At 32.5% G+C, this 19,178-nt stretch overlaps 1 protein-coding gene across 2 annotated transcripts in view; it reads right to left on the bottom strand.

Moving 5' to 3' along the window:
- Window positions 1-18,669, bottom strand: part of NaPi-T (Na[+]-dependent inorganic phosphate cotransporter) — a 30,211-nt gene extending 11,542 nt beyond the window's left edge. The window contains exons 1-5 of one of the 2 annotated variants that reach the window (XM_081991578.1): window positions 18,325-18,669; window positions 3,141-3,352; window positions 3,006-3,087; window positions 2,754-2,953; window positions 21-105 (exon numbers count right to left, since the gene is read on the bottom strand). In XM_081991578.1, coding sequence (XP_081847704.1) covers window positions 21-105; window positions 2,754-2,953; window positions 3,006-3,087; window positions 3,141-3,352; window positions 18,325-18,361 — 616 coding nt within the window. In that variant the 5' untranslated portion in view covers window positions 18,362-18,669. The remainder of the gene's footprint in view (window positions 1-20; window positions 106-2,753; window positions 2,954-3,005; window positions 3,088-3,140; window positions 3,353-18,324) is intronic. The other variant, XM_081991579.1, reaches the window with a different exon arrangement.
- Window positions 18,670-19,178: the final 509 nt, after the last annotated feature.

The following is a 19,178-nucleotide window of genomic DNA, read 5'->3' as shown; positions in this document are numbered from 1 at the left end:
GTATATCACTGGGGTTCAACCTAAGTAGGCGGTGACGAATTTGCTACGCTCGTTTGGGGGGATCCATCGCGCTGTCATGTCGTGCATTGAAGGCCAACAGAAACCCTATTCAAAAAACTTTTATGGTATTTCCATTAAATGATTTTTCATACAGGGTGTCTCATTATACCCTTTTAACTTTTTTGATTATGATTTTAGAAAACAAAATTTTATACAAAATTTCTAGAATTTGTTTTAAAGATTTGAAGGTAACTTACATGAATTATACAAGATGTCCCAAAAAAGTATTACAGACCAAACTTGGAAACCTCGGAATGTCCTCTACAATTTTATTTCTAATCACATTTACTGCCACTTGTCAAATAACCGAGTTATTGACGTTTAAACAGTGCTGCGCAACTGATTGGTTTTGAATTAACGGTCAAATTTGACGCTCTCTAGCGGATAAACGGTGAACTCGATCAACTGATTAGATGATATTTTTGGAAACCTCGGAATGTTGTCTACAATTTTATTTCTAATCATTTTTACTGTCACTTCTCAAATAACCGAGTTATTGACGTTTAAACTGAGTGCTGCGCAGCTGATTGGTTTTGAATTATCGGTCAAATTTGACGGGCTCTAGCGGCCAAACGGTGAACTCGATCACCTGATTGAACGGTCTTTTTGGAAATTTCGGAGTATTCTCTACAATTTTATTTCTAAATCACTTTTACTGTCACGTGTCACAATAACCGAGTTATTGACGTTTAAGCTAAGTGCTGCGTAGTTGATTGGTTTTGAATTAACGGTCAGCTTTGACGCCCCCTAGCGGCCAAACGGTGAACTTTATCACCTGATTTGAGATATTTTTGGAAACCTCGGAATGTTCTCTACAATTTTATTTCTAATCACTTTTACTGTCACTTGTCAAATAACCGAGTTATTGACGTTTAAACTGAGTGCTGCGCAGCTGATTGGTTTTGAATTAACGGTCAATTTTGACGTCCTCTAGCGGCCAAACGGTAAAATCGATCACCTGAATTAATGGTATTTTTGGAAACCTCGGAATATCCTCTACATTTTTATTTCTAATTACTTTAATTGTCACTTGTCAAATAACCGAGTTATTGACGTTTAAACTGAGTGCTGCACAGCTGACTAGTTTTGAATTAACGGTCAACTTTGACGCCCCCTAGCGGCCAAACGGGGTAAACTCGATCACCTGATTTAATGATATTTTTGGAGCCCTCGGAATGCCCTCTACAATTTCGTTTCTAATTACTTTAATTGTCACTTGTCAAATAACCGAGTTATTGACGTTTAAACTGAGTGCTGCGCAGCTGATTGGTTTTGAATTAACGGTCAACTTTGACGCCCTCTAGCGGCCAAACGGTAAACTCAATCACCTGATTTTATGATATTTTTGGAGCCCTCGGAATGCCCTCTACAATTTTATTTCTACTTTAATTGTCACGTGTCAAGTAACCGAGTTATTGACGTTTAAACTGAGTGCTGCGCAACTGATTGGTTTTGAATTAACGGTCAATTTTGACGTCCTCTAGCGGCTAAACGGTGAACTCTATAAATTGATTTGATGGTATTTTTGGAAACCGTGAAATGGTCTCTACAATTTTATTTCTAATCACTTTTACTGTCGCTTGTCAAATAACCGAGTTATTGACGTTTAAACTGAATGCTGCACAGCTGATTAGTTTTGAATTAACGGTCAAATTTGACGCCCTCTAGCGGCCAAACGGTAAACTCGATCACCTGATTTAATGATATTTTTGGAACCCTCGGAATGCCCTGTACATTTTCGTTTCTAATCACTTTTACTGTCATTTGTCAAATAACCGAGTTTAAACTGAGTGCTGGGCAGCTGATTGGTTTTGAATTAACGGTCAAATTTGACGCCCTCTAGCGGCCAAACGGTAAACTCGATCACCTGATTTTATGATATTTTTGGAGCCCTCGGAATGCCCTCTACAATTTTATTTCTAATTACTTTAATTGTCACTTGTCAAATAACCGAGTTATTGACGTTTAAACTGAGTGCTGCACAGCTGATTAGTTTTGAATTAACGGTCAACTTTGACGCCCCCTAGCGGCCAAACGGGGTAAACTCGATCACCTGATTTTATGATATTTTTGGAAACCTCGGAATGTTCTCTACAATTTTATTCCTAATCACTTTTACAGTCACTGGTCAAATAACCGAGTTATTGACGTTTAAACTGAGTGCTGCGCAGCTGATTGGTTTTGAATTAACGGTCAACTTTGACGTCCTCTAGCGGCCAAACGGTAAAATCGATCACCTGATTTAATGGTATTTTTGGAAACCTCGGAATATCCTCTACAATTTTATTTCTAATCACTTTTACTGTCACTTGTCAAATAACCGAGTTATTGACGTTTAAACTGAATGCTGCGCAAACTGATTTTGAATTAACAATCACAGGGTGGTTTGAAAAAAAAAGAAGTTTTTCTTATTTTTTGAGAAAAGTATTACAGATAAATCCAACATACCATATATCGTTGAAATTGTCTCGATGTGCCCTATTTAACTGTTGAATAATATACAGGGTGATCCATTTAAAAAAAACATAAGTTTGTTCTGTCACAATTTTTTAGAACATCCTGTATAATTCAAGTAAGTTGCGTTCAAATATTGAGAACAAATTCTAAAACTTTTGTATAAAAATGATTTTTTTCTAAAACCATAAAGTTAAAGGGGGGGGGGGACCATTTATAATGAGACACCCTGTACCTACCAATAATAGTCCTTGCACCAGCCTTAGTGCCATAAGGTACATGGAACCCAACTTGGCGAAATACGGTATAAAAAAGCACAGTACCACACCAGAAAAATTGGAAAATCCAAACACCCTTTTAGTACCATATTTGCTGGCCAGTAAACCTCCTGGTACTTGGGTGACCCAGTGCAACCAAAAGAAGCTTCCAAGCACATAACCTGGAATAGGCAATATCTTAATGGTGATAAATTGGTAACTGACCGGTGGTACCTTGAACTTTTTCGTTCCAAACGAACCTGCTTTGCTCATTCAAGTTTAAAGGAATAGAGGTGGTGCTCACCAAGTTTGGTACCTTAAACCAACTAATTTGAGCACAAAGAAATGTAAATAGTGCAGTGGACTTACCACATTAAGTGGTGAGTTGTTTTGTGGTGAGGGTACCACCTCCAAATCCCTAGCCAAACACTCACTAGTCAATGAAACGTTACTGCTCGGTTTAGGTTGGATCATAGCAACAATAGCAATGTTCAGATTGATCCGGATCATGTAGTTGACAGCGAACCCGAAAAACACCAGGTACCATAGTACCCCACGGGCCGTACAGCATTCCCGCATCTCTGAGAAGGTTTTTAGGTTAAGTTTCTTGAAAAATTTTGACACACGTTCTTAATATGGTTTTTAAACATTCTCTGTACTACCAAACGTATGATAAGCCTATAAAGTGGTTTGAAGGACAAGATTTCCTTGTGTACTTATGATAATAATTGGTACAAGTGTTTGCCCTTTAATTGCATTATACAGAGTGGTTAAAGTTACACAATATAGCTTAATGTGTTTAGAATGTTTTGTAAAATCTTCATGAGTCTCCCTATTTAAACATGGAAATTACGTAGCATTAACCAAGTGACTGCACCAAAACAAAGTTTATAATTTGAACAGAAACTTTATGAAAATGCATTGTAAATTAGGTTTTTAAGTTACAAGCTTTATTAAGGAAATTAATTTGTCATCAGAAGTTTCAAAATTGGCTTTTTCAGAGTTACAACTACATGAATACGTTCAGAAATTCAAATAGGCTGTTAAATAGTTCTCTGAAGCTTTAAATTGACTGAAGAAGCCTTAAAATTTACCTAAAATGCTTTGATTCTCATTAAAAATGATCAGGATGACAATTAAAAAGACTTAAGAAACTTAATTTGGCATCAGAAGTTTCAAAATTGACTTTGTCAGAGTTTGAACTACATGAAAAGGTTCAGAAAGTCAAAAAGGCTGTTAAATAGTCCTCTGAAGCTTTAATTTGACTTAAGAAGCTTCAAAATTGACCTAAAATGCTTTGATTCTCATTAAAAATGATCAGGATGACAATTAAAAAGACTTAAGAAACTTAATTTGGCATCAGAAGTTTCAAAATTGACTTTCTCAGACTTTAAACTCCATGAAAACGTTCAGAAAGTCAAAAAGGCTGTTAAATAGTTCTCTGAAGCTTTAATTTGACTTAATAAGCTTCAAAATTGACCTAAAATGCTTTGATTTACATTGAAAATGATTAGGATGACAGCTAAGGAAATTCATTTGGCATCAGAAGTTTCAAAATTGACTTTGTCAGAGTTTCAACTACATGAAAAGGTTTAGAAAGTCAAAAAGGCTGTTAAATAGTTCTCTGAAGCTTTAATTTTACTTAAGAAGCTTCAAAATTTACTTAAAATGCTTTGATTCACATTAAAAATGATCAGGATGACAATTAAAAAGACTTACGGAAATTACTTTGGCTTCAGAAGTTTCAAAATTGACTTTCTCAGACTTTAAACTACATGAAAACGTACAGAAAGTCAACAAGGCTGTTAAATAGTTCTCTGAAGCTTTAATTTGACTGAAGAAGCCTCAAAATTGACCTAAAATGCTTTGATTCACATTGAAAATGATCAGGATGACAGCTAAAAAGACTTAAGGAACTTAATTTGGCATCAGAAGTTTCAAAATTGACATTGTCAGACTTTAAACTACATGAAAACGTTCAGAAAGTCAAAAAGGCTGTTAAATAGTTCTCTGAAGCTTTAATTTGACTGAAGAAGCCTCAAAATTGACCTAAAATGCTTTGATTCTCATTAAAAATGATCAGGATGACAATCAAAAAGACTTAAGGAACTTAATTTGGCTTCAGAAGTTTCAAAATTGACTTTGTCAGAGTTTAAACTATATGAAAAGGTTCAGAAAGTCAAAAAGGCTATTAAATAGTTCTCTAAAGCTTTCATTTGACTTGAGAAGCTTCAAAATTGACTTAAAATGCTTTGATTTACATTAAAAATGATCAGGATGACAATTAAAAAGACTTAAGGAAATTAATTTGGCATCAGAAGTTTCAAAATTGACTTTCTCAGAGTTTAAACTACATGAAAAGGTTCAGAAAGTCAAAAAGGCTGTTAAATAGTTCTCTGAAGCTTTAATTTTACTTAAGAAGCATTCAAAATTGATTTAAAATGCTTCGATTCACATTGAAAATGATCAGGATGACAGCTAAAAGATTTAAGGAAATTAATTTGGCATCAGAAGTTTCAAAATTGGCTTTGTCAGGGTTTCAACTACATGAAAACGTTCAGAAAATCAAAAAGGCTGTTAAATAGTTCTCTGAAGCTTTAATTTGACTTAAGAAGCTTCAAAATTGACCTAAAATGCTTTGATTCACATTGAAAATGATCAGGATGACAGCTAAAAAGACTTAAGGAACTTAATTTGGCATCAGAAGTTTCAAAATTGACCTAAAATGCTTTGATTCACATTAAAAATGATCAGGATGACAGTTAAAAAGACATGAGGAGATTAATTTGGCATCAGAAGTATCAAAATTGACTTTGTCAGAGTTTCAACTACATGAAAACGTTCAGAAAATCAAAAAGGCTGTTAAATAGTTCTCTAAAGCTTTAATTTGACTTAAGAAGCTTCCAAATTCACCTAAAATGCTTTGATTCACATTGAAAACGATCAGGATGACAATTAAAAAGACATAAGGAGATTAATTTGGCATCAGAAGTTTCAAAATTGACTTTAAACCACATGAAAAGGTTCAGAAAATCAAAAAGGCTGTTAAATAGTTCTCTGAAGCTTTAATTTGACTGAAGAAGCCTCAAAATTGACCTAAAATGCTTTGATTCACATTAAAAATGATCAGGATGACAATTAAAAAGACTTAAGGAAATTAATTTGGCATCAGAAGTTTCAAAATTGACTTTGTCAGAGTTTGAACTACATGAAAAGGTTCAGAAAGTCAAAAAGGCTGTTAAATAGTTCTCTGAAGCTTTAATTTGACTTAAGAAGCCTCAAAATTGACCTAAAATGCTTTGATTCTCATTAAAAATGATCAGGATGACAATTAAAAAGACTTAAGAAACTTAATTTGGCATCAGAAGTTTCAAAATTGACTTTCTCAGACTTTAAACTCCATGAAAACGTTCAGAAAGTCAAAAAGGCTGTTAAATAGTTCTCTGAAGCTTTAATTTGACTTAAGGAGCTTCAAAATTGACCTAAAATGCTTTGATTAACATTAAAAATGATCAGGATGACAATTAAAAAGACTTAAGGAAATTAATTTGGCATCAGAAGTTTCAAAATTGACTTTGTCAGAGTTTGAACTACATGAAAAGGTTCAGAAAGTCAAAAAGGCTGTTAAATAGTTCTCTGAAGCTTTAATTTGACTTAAGAAGCTTCAAAATTTACTTAAAATGCTTTGATTCACATTGAAAATTATCAGGATGACAGTTAAAAAGACTTAAGGAAATTAATTTGGCATCAGAAGTTTCAAAATTGACTTTCTCAGACTTTAAACTACATGAAAACGTTCAGAAAGTCAAAAAGGCTGTTAAATAGTTCTCTGAAGCTTTAATTTGACTTAAGAAGCTTCCAAATTGACCTAAAATGCTTTGATTAACATTAAAAATGATCAGGATGACAGGTAAAAAGACTTAAGGAGATTAATTTGGCATTAGAAGTTTCAAAATTGACTTTGTCAGACTTTAAACTACATGAAAACGTTCAGAAAGTCAACAAGGCTGTTAAATAGTTCTCTGAAGCTTTAATTTGACTGAAGAAGCTTCAAAATTGACTTAAAATGCTTTGATTAACATTGAAAATTATCAGGATGACAGTTAAAAAGACTTAAGGAAATTAATTTGGTATCAGAAGACTTTAAACTACATGAAAACGTTCAGAAAATCAAAAAGGCTGTTAAATAGTTCTCTGAAGCTTTAATTTGACTTAAGAAGCTTCAAAATTTACTTAAAATGCTTTGATTCACATTGAAAATTATCAGGATGACAGTTAAAAAGACTTAAGGAAATTAATTTGGCATCAGAAGTTTCAAAATTGACTTTCTCAGACTTTAAACTACATGAAAACGTTCAGAAAGTCAAAAAGGCTGTTAAATAGTTCTCTGAAGCTTTAATTTGACTTAAGAAGCTTCCAAATTCACCTAAAATGCTTTGATTCACATTGAAAACGATCAGGATGACAATTAAAAAGACATAAGGAGATTAATTTGGCATCAGAAGTTTCAAAATTGACTTTAAACCACATGAAAAGGTTCAGAAAATCAAAAAGGCTGTTAAATAGTTCTCTGAAGCTTTAATTTGACTGAAGAAGCCTCAAAATTGACCTAAAATGCTTTGATTCACATTAAAAATGATCAGGATGACAATTAAAAAGACTTAAGGAAATTAATTTGGCATCAGAAGTTTCAAAATTGACTTTGTCAGAGTTTGAACTACATGAAAAGGTTCAGAAAGTCAAAAAGGCTGTTAAATAGTTCTCTGAAGCTTTAATTTGACTTAAGAAGCCTCAAAATTGACCTAAAATGCTTTGATTCTCATTAAAAATGATCAGGATGACAATTAAAAAGACTTAAGAAACTTAATTTGGCATCAGAAGTTTCAAAATTGACTTTCTCAGACTTTAAACTTCATGAAAAGGTTCAGAAAGTCAAAAAGGCTGTTAAATAGTTCTCTGAAGCATTAATTTGACTAAAGAAGCCTCAAAATTAACTTAAAATGCTTTGATTCACATTAAAAATGATCAGGATGACAATTAAAAAGACTTAAGAAACTTAATTTGGCATCAGAAGTTTCAAAATTGACTTTTTCAGAGTTTCAACTACATGAATACGTTCAGAAAGTCAAATAGGCTGTTAAATAGTTCTCTGAAGCTTTAATTTTACTTAAGAAGCATTCAAAATTGATTTAAAATGCTTCGATTCACATTGAAAATGATCAGGATGACAGCTAAAAGATTTAAGGAAATTAATTTGGCATCAGAAGTTTCAAAATTGGCTTTGTCAGGGTTTCAACTACATGAAAACGTTCAGAAAATCAAAAAGGCTGTTAAATAGTTCTCTAAAGCTTTAATTTGACTTAAGAAGCTTCAAAATTGACCTAAAATGCTTTGATTCACATTGAAAATGATCAGGATGACAGCTAAAAAGACTTAAGGAACTTAATTTGGCATCAGAAGTTTCAAAATTGACATTGTCAGACTTTAAACTACATGAAAACGTTCAGAAAGTCAAAAAGGCTGTTAAATAGTTCTCTGAAGCTTTAATTTGACTGAAGAAGCCTCAAAATTGACCTAAAATGCTTTGATTCACATTAAAAATGATCAGGATGACAATTAAAAAGACTTAAGGAAATTAATTTGGCATCAGAAGTTTCAAAATTGACTTTGTCAGAGTTTGAACTACATGAAAAGGTTCAGAAAGTCAAAAAGGCTGTTAAATAGTTCTCTGAAGCTTTAATTTGACTTAAGAAGCCTCAAAATTGACCTAAAATGCTTTGATTCTCATTAAAAATGATCAGGATGACAATTAAAAAGACTTAAGAAACTTAATTTGGCATCAGAAGTTTCAAAATTGACTTTCTCAGACTTTAAACTCCATGAAAACGTTCAGAAAGTCAAAAAGGCTGTTAAATAGTTCTCTGAAGCTTTAATTTGACTTAAGAAGCCTCAAAATTGACCTAAAATGCTTTGATTTACATTGAAAATTATCAGGATGACAGTTAAAAAGACTTAAGGAAATTAATTTGGCATCAGAAGTTTCAAAATTGACTTTGTCAGAATTTGAACTACATGAAAAGGTTCAGAAAATCAAAAAGGCTGTTAAATAGTCTTCTAAAGCTTTAATTTGACTGAAGAATGTGGAAATTACCGTAAAATCAGTTTTTAAAGACGATGTATCGATGTAAAAATTATTATATTCAAGCTGGCAACACTGTAAAGGCAAAGCAAAAAGAAGTGAAACTGGAAAAAAGTGCAAATTCCGATTTAAAACAGTGGCGATGGCAAAAATTGTAAAACCAGGAGACACCTGTCAATACCAGTCACGTGACCAACATAATTTAGTTTAAACTTAAGCTGAAATTACCGTTGTCAAAAGTGCACTTTTGACCAGACTTTTATCAGTTTTGCAAAACTGTATAAATGTCAATATTATTGACTAAAGCACGCCAATTTGGCAACATTGAAAACATTTCATACTATATTAGAATTATTCTCAGTTTGGCAAAACACTGCAAAAATGTAATGTAATAATAGCCACATGGTAAATCTAAAACGAAATTTGGCAAACCAGTTTAAAAACAGTTTCGTACAATTTTTTTTTTTTTAAGTTGTAGCTCTGAAAAACTGTACGCTTTCTGTACAGTACATAATTGTCAAAGAAAAATTGACTTTTGACACTAAACTACATTTTCTTTAATATCTGGAGAAAAGGTAGAGTTGCGAAAAAAATGCAGGAATAAACAAATACTCAAAAAAGCCTTGTTAACCTAACCCCACAAGATTGAAGGTACTTAAGTAAACTGTAAACTATACAGAGTGATTCAAATATTTATGTACATGTACACACCCTATACTAAAGATTTTGAACAATTTTAAACTTTAAGCTACATTTTGAGTGGTTGATGGTTCTCGTAGACCAAAAACTAAGCGAGATATGGTGATTTGAAATTTTGACATTATTTTGTAAAGAAAAAATCATTTTTGACACTAACCTACTTTTTATTCAGTATCTCAGAAACAAGTAGAGTTACAAAAAAAGTGCAAGAATACAAAAATGTTCCAAAAATCTTGTTAACCCAAACCTACAAGTTTGAATGAGCTCAGATTAAGTTTATACTATACAGAGTGTCCCAAAATGTTATGGTTTTGAATTTGGACACACCCTATATATTACTAAAGACTTTGAACAATTTCAGGGCCACGGTTACAAAGACTGGATTGTAAGCTACATTTTGAGTGGTTGATGGTTGTCGTAGACCAAAAACTAAGCGAGATACAGTAATTCCAAATTTTGACTTAATTTTGAAAAAAAAATGTCTTGACAAGTTTCCATCAATATCTCAAAATCGAGTAAAGTTACGAAAAAAGTGCAATAGCAGAAAATTACTCAAAAAAGCTTCCTCAATCTAACCCCAGAAGTTTGAAGGCTTATAAATACAGTTTATACTATACAGAGTGTTCCAAAATTTTATGGTTTTAAATTGTATACACCCTGTACATTACTTAAGATTTTGAAAAATTTCAAGGCCACGGTTACAAATACTACACTGTAAGCTACATTTTGAGTGGTTGGTGGTTGTCGTAGACCAAAAACCAAGCGAGATATAGTGATTTGAAATTTTGACATCATTTTGTGAAGAAAAAATCATTTTTGACACTAAACTATGTTTTATTCAGTATCTCAGAAACAAGTAGAGTTACAAAAAAAGGGCAAGAATACAAAAATACTCCAAAAATCTTGTTAACCCAACCCTACAAGTTTGAATGCGCTGAGAAAAAGTTTATACTATACACAGTGTCCCAAAATGTTATGGTTTTGAATTTGGACACACCCTATATATTACTAAAGACTTTGAACAATTTCAGGGCCACGGTTACAAAGACTGGATTGTAAGCTACATTTTGAGTGGTTGATGGTTGCCGTAGACCAAAAACTAAGCGAGATACAGTGATTCCAAATTTTGACTTAATTTTGAAAAAAAAAATGTCTTGACAAGTTTCCATCAATATCTCAAAATCGACTAAAGTTATGCAAAAAGTGCAATAGTAGAAAATTACTCAAAAAAGCTTCCTCAATTTAACCCCAGAAGTTTGAAGGCTTATAAATACAGTTTATACTATACAGAGTGTTCCAAAATTTTATGGTTTTAAATTGTATACACCCTGTGCATTACTTAAGATTTTGAACAGTTTCAAGGCCACGGTTACAAAGACTACACTGTAAGCTACATTTTGAGTGGTTGATGGTTGTCGTAGACCAAAAACTAAGCGAGATGTGGTGATTTGAAATTTTGACATTATTTTGTAAAGAAAAAATCACTTTTGACACTAAACTATTTTTTATTCAGTATCTCAGAAACAAGTAGAGTTACAAAAAAAGTGCAAGAATACAAAAATACTCGAAAAACCTTGTCAAATTCAACTCTACAAATTTGAACCAGCTCAGATAAAGTTTATACTATACAGAGTGTCCCAAAATGTTACGGTTTTAAATTTGTACACACCCTATACATTACTTAAGATTTTGAACAGTTTCAAGGTCACGGTTACAAAGACTACACTGTAAGCTACATTTTGAGTGGTTGATGGTTGTCGTAGACCAAAAACTAAGCGAGATACAGTGATTCCAAATTTTGACTTAATTTTGAAAAAAAAATGTCTTGACAAGTTTCCATCAATATCTCAAAATAGAGTAAAGTTATGCAAAAAGTGCAATAGTAGAAAATTACTCAAAAAAGCTTCCTCAATTTAACCCCAACAGTTTGAAGGCTTATAAATACAGTTTATACTATACAGAGTGTTCCAAAATTTTATGGTTTTAAATTGTATACACCCTGTACATTACTTAAGATTTTGAACAATTTCAAGGTCACGGTTACAAAGACTACACTGTAAGCTACATTTTGAGTGGTTGATGGTTGTCGTAGACCAAAAACTAAGCGAGATATGGTAATTTGAAATTTTGACTTAATTTTGAAAAAAAAAAATGCCTTGAAAAGTTTCTATTAATATCTCAAAATCAACTAAAGTTACGAAAAAAAGTGCAATAGTAGAAAATTACTCAAAAAAGCTTCCTCAATCTAACCCCAGAAGTTTGAAGGCTTATAAATACAGTTTATACTATACAGAGTGCTCCAAAATTTTATGGTTTTAAATTGTATACACCCTGTACATTACTTAAGATTTTGAAAAATTTCAAGGTCACGGTTACAAAGACTACACTGTAAGCTACATTTTGAGTGGTTGGTGGTTGTCGTAGAGCAAAAACTAAGCGAGATATAGTGATTTGAATTTTGACACCATTTTGTAAAGAAAAAATCATTTTTGACACTAAACTATGTTTTATTCAGTATCTCAGAAACAAGTAGAGTTACAAAAAAAGTGCAAGAATACAAAAATACTCCAAAAACCTTGTTAACCCAAACCTACAAGTTTGAATGAGCTCAGATTAAGTTTATACTATACAGAGTGTCCCAAAATGTTATGGTTTTGAATTTGGAAACGGCCCATACATTACTAAAGACTTTGAACAATTTCAAGGTTATGGTTACAAAGACTAGATTTTATGCTACATTTTGAGTGGTTGGTGGTTGTCGTAGACCAAAAACTTAGCGAGATATGGTGATTTGAAATTTTGACATTATTTTGTAAAGAAAAAATTGTTCATTCAGTATCTCAGAAACAAGTAGAGTTACGAAAAAGGGAGTCTTATTTGAAATAGTGCTTTTGAACGCAAAGACAACGTAAAGGATTTTTATCATTCATTTAATAAAAAAGCTAGTCAATAAGGTGTTTCTCAGCTTGCCGTGACTTTCAATGCTTACGGTAAATCTCATTAGGCTAGTAAATAGTTTGAAGCAAATTTGAACTCTAACGACATTAAAATGTTTTATAACACAGTAGTCTGGATTGCTAGGAATTTTGCTTTTTGTTAATAATAAAAGCAACCAATATTAATGTGAACGATTTATGAAAAAATACGTCATTTGACAGTTTTTTTTGGCTTTTTTCGTTTTTTTTTGTACCTATTTGCTGCTATTTTTTGTTGGGTTTTATAAGCTTTAAAAATTTACCATAACATCAGTTTTTAAGTTACAGGCTTCATTTTTTTACACAGTTTAGCCCAAAGTGGGTACCATAGTGTACCAGGAGTACCAGGTTTTAAGGTTAATTTTTTTGAAAAATTTTGGCACACGTACTATTTATATATGATATAAGTAGATAAAGTGGTTTGAAGTACAAGATTTGCTTGTGTACTTATGATAATTGGTACTAGTGTTTGCCCTTTAATTGCATTATACAGAGTGGTCAAGGTTTGAAATGGCAGAAACACAAAGGACAGACAGGGGCAAAATCGCTGAAAAAACACACTTGGAGTGAAAAAATGACAGTTTTAAGCACATTTTTGGATATTCCCATTCGATAACCAAAAAAATACTACAAAATTTGGTATAGTCAGAAAGAAAAGCAGTGTCAAAATTTGAAATGCCAGAAACACAATTTGAAAGGACAGTCAGGGACAAAATCGCTTGTAAAACCCACTTGGAGTGACAAAATGACAGTTTTAAGCACATTTTTCGAATCACCATTAAATTTCCCATTCAATAACCCAAAAAAAATACTACAGAATTTGATACAGTCATAAAAAAAGCAGTGTCAAAGTTTGAAATGTCAGAAACACAGTTTTAAGCGACAGTCAAGGACAAAATCGCTTGTAAAACACACTTGGGGTGACAAAATGACAGTTTTAAGCACATTTTTGGAATCCTCATTAAATTTCCTATCCAATAATTTGAAAAAAACCCTACAAAATTTGGTACAGTCAGAAAGAAAAGCAGTGTCAAAGTTTGAAATGCCAGAAACACAGTTTCAAAAGACAGTCAGGGACAAAATCGCTTGTAAAATTCACTTGGGGAGACAAAATGACAGTTTTAAGCACATTTTTGGAATCCTCATTAAATTTCCCATTCAAAAACCTAAAAAAATACTACAGAATTTGGTACAGTCATAAAAAAGCAGTGTCAAAGTTTGAAATGTCAGAAACACAGTTTGAAGCGACAGTCAAGGACAAAGTCGCTTGTAAAACACTTTTGGGGTGACAAAATGACAGTTTTAAGCACATTTTTGGAATCCTCATTAAATTTTCTATTCAATAACCTGAAACAACGTTAAAAAATTTGGTACAGTCAGAAAGAAAAGTAGTGTTAAAGTTTGAAATGTCAAAAAACATTTTTAAGGGACAGTCAGGGACAAAATCGCTTGTAAAATCCACTTGAAGTGAGAAAATGACAGTTTTAAGCACATTTTTGGAATCTCCATTAAATTTCCCATTCAATAACCTAAAAAACACTACAAAATTTGGTACAGTCAGAAATAAAAGCAGTGTCAAAGTTTGAAATGCTAAAAACACAGTTTGAAAGGACAGTCAGGGACAAAAATTCTTGTAAAACCCACTTGAAGTAACAAAATTACAGTTTTAAGCACATTTTTGGAATCTCCATTAAATTTCCCATTCAATAACCTAAAAAACACTACAAAATTTTGTACAGTCAGAAAGAAAAGCAGTGTCAAAGTTTGAAATTCCAGAAACACAATTTGAAAGGACAGTCAGGAACAAGATCGCTGAAAAAACACACTTGGAGTGACAAAATGACAGTTTTAAGCACATTTTTGGATTCCTCATTAAATTTCCTATTCAATAACCTGAAAAACACTACCAAAATTTGGTACAGTCAGAAAGAAAAGTAGTGTTAAAGTTTGAAATGCCAAAAAACATTTTTAAAGGACAGTCAGGGACAAAATCGCTTGTAAAACCCACTTGGAGTGACAAAATGACAGTTTTAAGCACATTTTTGGAATCACCATTAAATTTCCTATTCAATGACCTAAAAAACACTACAAAATTTGATACAGTCAGAAAGAAAAGCAGTGGCAAAGTTTGAAATGCTAGAAACACAGTTTGAAAGGACAGTCAGGCACAAAAATGCTTGTAAAACCCACTTGAAGTGACAAAATTACAGTTTTAAGCACATTTTTGGATTCCTCATTAAATTTCCCATTCGATAACCTAAAAAACACTACAAAATTTGGTATAGTCAGAAATAAAAGCAGTGTCAAAGTTTGAAATGCCAGAAACACAATTTGAAAGGACAATCAGGGACAAAATCGCTTGTAAAACCCACTTGAAGTGACAAAATGATAGTTTTAAGCACATTTTTGGAATCACTATTAAATTTGCCATTCAAAAACCTAAAAAAATACTACAGAATTTGGTACAGTCATAAAAAAGCAGTGTCCAAGTTTGAAATGTCAGAAACACAGTTTGAAGCGACAGTCAAGGACAAAATCGCTTGTAAAACACACTTGGGGTGACAAAATGACAGTTTTAAGCACATTTTTGGATTCCTCATTAAATTTCCTATTCAATAACTTGAAAAACACTACCAAAATTTGGTACAGTCAGAAAGAAAAGTAGTGTTAAAGTTTGAAATGCCAAAAAACATTTTTAAAGGACAGTCAGGGACAAAATCGCTTGTAAAACCCACTTGGAGTGACAAAATGACAGTTTTAAGCACATTTTTGGAATCACCATTAAATTTCCTATTCAATGACCTAAAAAACACTACAAAATTTGATACAGTCAGAAAGAAAAGCAGTGGCAAAGTTTGAAATGCTAGAAACACAGTTTGAAAGGACAGTCAGGCACAAAAATGCTTGTAAAACCCACTTGAAGTGACAAAATTACAGTTTTAAGCACATTTTTGGATTCCTCATTAAATTTCCCATTCGATAACCTAAAAAACACTACAAAATTTGGTATAGTCAGAAATAAAAGCAGTGTCAAAGTTTGAAATGCCAGAAACACAATTTGAAAGGACAATCAGGGACAAAATCGCTTGTAAAACCCACTTGAAGTGACAAAATGATAGTTTTAAGCACATTTTTGGAATCACTATTAAATTTGCCATTCAAAAACCTAAAAAAATACTGCAGAATTTGGTACAGTCATAAAAAAGCAGTGTCCAAGTTTGAAATGTCAGAAACACAGTTTGAAGCGACAGTCAAGGACAAAATCGCTTGTAAAACACACTTGGGGTGACAAAATGACAGTTTTAAGCACATTTTTGGAATCCTCTTTATTTCCTATTCAATAACCTGAAAAAAACTACAAAATTTGGTACAGTCAGAAAGAAAAGTAGTGTTAAAGTTTGAAATGCTAAAAAACATTTTTAAAGGACAGTCAGGGACAAAATCGCTTGTAAAACCCACTTGGAGTGAGAAAATTACAGTTTTAAGCACATTTTTGGAATCCTCATTAATTTTCCCATTCAAAAACCCAAAAAACACTGCAAAATTTGGTACAGTCAGAAAGAAAAGCAGTGTCAAAGTTTGAAATGCTAAAAACACAGTTTGAAAGGACAGTCAAGGACAAAATCGCTTGTAAAACACACTTGGGGTGACAAAATGACAGTTTTAAGCACATTTTTGGAATCCTCTTTATTTCCTATTCAATAACCTGAAAAAAACTATAAAATTTGGTACAGTCAGAAAGAAAAGTAGTGTTAAAGTTTGAAATGCTAAAAAACATTTTTAAAGGACAGTCAGGGACAAAATCGCTTGTAAAACCCACTTGGAGTGAGAAAATTACAGTTTTAAGCACATTTTTGGAATCCTCATTAAATTTCCTATTCAATAACCTGAAAAATACTACAAAATTTGGTATAGTCAGAAAGAAAAGTAGTGTTAAAGTTTGAAATGCTAAAAAACATTTTTAAAGGACAGTCAGGGACAAAATCGCTTGTAAAACCCTCTTGGAGTGAGAAAATGACAGTTTTAAGCACATTTTTGGAATCTGCATTAAATTTCCCATTCAATAACCTAAAAAACACTACAAAATTTGGTACAGTCAGAAAGAAAAGCAGTGTCAAAGTTTGAAATGCCAGAAACACAATTTGAAAGGACAGTCAGGAACAAAATCGCTTGTAAAACTTACTTGGAGTGACAAAATGACAGTTTTAAGCACATTTTTGGATTCCTCATTAAATTTCCCATTGGATAACCTAAAAAAGACTACAAAATTTGGTATAGTCAGAAAGAAACGCAGTGTCAAAGATTGAAATGCCAGAAACACAGTTTCAAAAGACAGTCAGGGACAAAATCGCTTGTAAAACCCACTTGGAGTGACAAAATGACAGTTTTAAGCACATTTTTGGAATCTCCATTAAATTTCACATTCGATAACCTAAAAAACATTACAAAATTTGATAGTCAGAAAGAAAAGCAGTGGCAAAGTTTGAAATGCTAGAAACACAGTTTGAAAGGACAGTCAGGAACAAGATCGCTGAAAAAACACACTTGGAGTGACAAAATGACAGTTTTAAGCACATTTTTGGAATCCTCATTAAATTTCCCATTCGATAACCTAAAAAACACTACAAAATTTGGTACAGACATAAAAAAGCAGTGTCAAAGTTTGAAATGCCAGAAATACAATTTGAAAGGACAGTAAGGAACAAGATCGCTGAAAAAACACACTGGGAGTGACAAAATGACAGTTTTAAGCACATTTTTGGAATCCTCATTAAATTTCCTATTCAATAACCTTAAAAACACTACAAAATTTGATACAGTCAGAAAGAAAAGCGGTGGCAAAGTTTGAAATGCTAGAAACACAATTTGAAAGGACAGTAAGGAACAAGATCGCTGAAAAAACACACTTGGAGTGACAAAATGACAGTTTTAAGCACATTTTTGGAATCCTCATTAAATTTCCCATTCGATAACCTAAAAAACACTACAAAATTTGGTACAGTCAGAAAGAAAAGTAGTGTTAAAGTTTGAAATGCTAAAAAACATTTTTAAAGGACAGTCAGGGACAAAATCGCTTGTAAAACCCACTTGGAGTGAGAAAATTACAGTTTTAAGCACATTTTTGGAATCCTCATTAAATTTCCTATTCAATAACCTGAAAAATACTACAAAATTTGGTATAGTCAGAAAGAAAAGTAGTGTTAAAGTTTGAAATGCTAAAAAACATTTTTAAAGGACAGTCAGGGACAAAATCGCTTGTAAAACCCTCTTGGAGTGAGAAAATGACAGTTTTAAGCACATTTTTGGAATCTGCATTAAATTTCCCATTCAATAACCTAAAAAACACTACAAAATTTGGTACAGTCAGAAAGAAAAGCAGTGTCAAAATTTGAAATGCCAGAAACACAATTTGAAAGGACAGTCAGGAACAAAATCGCTTGTAAAACTTACTTGGAGTGACAAAATGACAGTTTTAAGCACATTTTTGGATTCCTCATTAAATTTCACTGGTGTAAAAATTAGAGTCACTTGGCGTGGTCTAATAAGTCAAGGAGGCGTGACCTAACTTGACAAGCTCGTTGCCAAACTTTCAAAACAACTACTTTACCACGTTTCAAACTGGCAACGTTGCAAAACACAAAAACCGAAATTGCCACATTTAAAAGCACTTTGAACTTTAAGTTGCAACAGACAAAACTATATTTATAAAATTGTGTACCAAAATAAACGTTAAACTTACGGTGGCTTTTACGAGATACGGAATTTTTGTTTTCCATTTTCTTCTTTCAGGTCCACACTTTCACTTCCAGCTGGAAACCACCTGATGATTTAGCATTTTCACACGCCGAATAAGGTAAATAACGTGTTGAAAGAGTTTAATTAGGGTGCTATCGCGCACTAGATGGAAAAATCCGCCTGCATCACCCGATTTTTCAGTTAACACTTCAGAGTCCTGGGAATTTATAGATTTTTGACACCGATCCAGAAATTATTGCCTCATATTTTCGTTTTTTTTGTTTTATCTCGAATTTTTGTTGTGGTCTGTTTGCGGTCAAACAAGCACGTGATTTGTTATAAATACCAATCACGTGTTGTCTTGTAATCGCTTTAATTTGCTTGTAAAGTATACAGTTAATGTAAACTAATTATCGACTTATCATTTGCAAAACACGTCCCTATTTTCGATAAGACTGTTTGTATTTTCGATATTTACCATTCTATTGTTTTTGAGATATGTTGATGTTCTTAATAAATAATAAAGTTAAATAAATCTCTATCAAGGTTCTTTTACTCTTTTTTTTTATTGTTTTGAGTGCAACAGTCTTAAAATATTAAAAAATTGTAATAAGGGAAAGTTGTAGGGAATTATACTCTCTACAAGACTACATTAGGGCACTTTTGCCATAAAAGGTCATTTTAGGAAATTATTCCCCTAAAACTGTTTTAAAAAATGAAACAAGTGCATAACTCCGTTATTTGAAAAAATATGAAAAAAGTGTTATAAGGAAAAAGTGTAGGGAATTATATTCTCTACAAGACTACATTAGGGCATTTTTGTCATAAAAGATCATTTAAGGGAGATATTTCCCTAAA

Source organism: Ips typographus, linkage group LG13 (assembly GCF_016097725.1).
Source record: "Ips typographus isolate SLU linkage group LG13, UJ_Ityp_2.0, whole genome shotgun sequence".
NCBI classification, from domain to species: Eukaryota; Metazoa; Arthropoda; class Insecta; order Coleoptera; family Curculionidae; genus Ips; species Ips typographus.
Note: the sequence above shows the minus strand (reverse complement) of the source record. Positions and strands in the feature narration are given on the sequence as shown.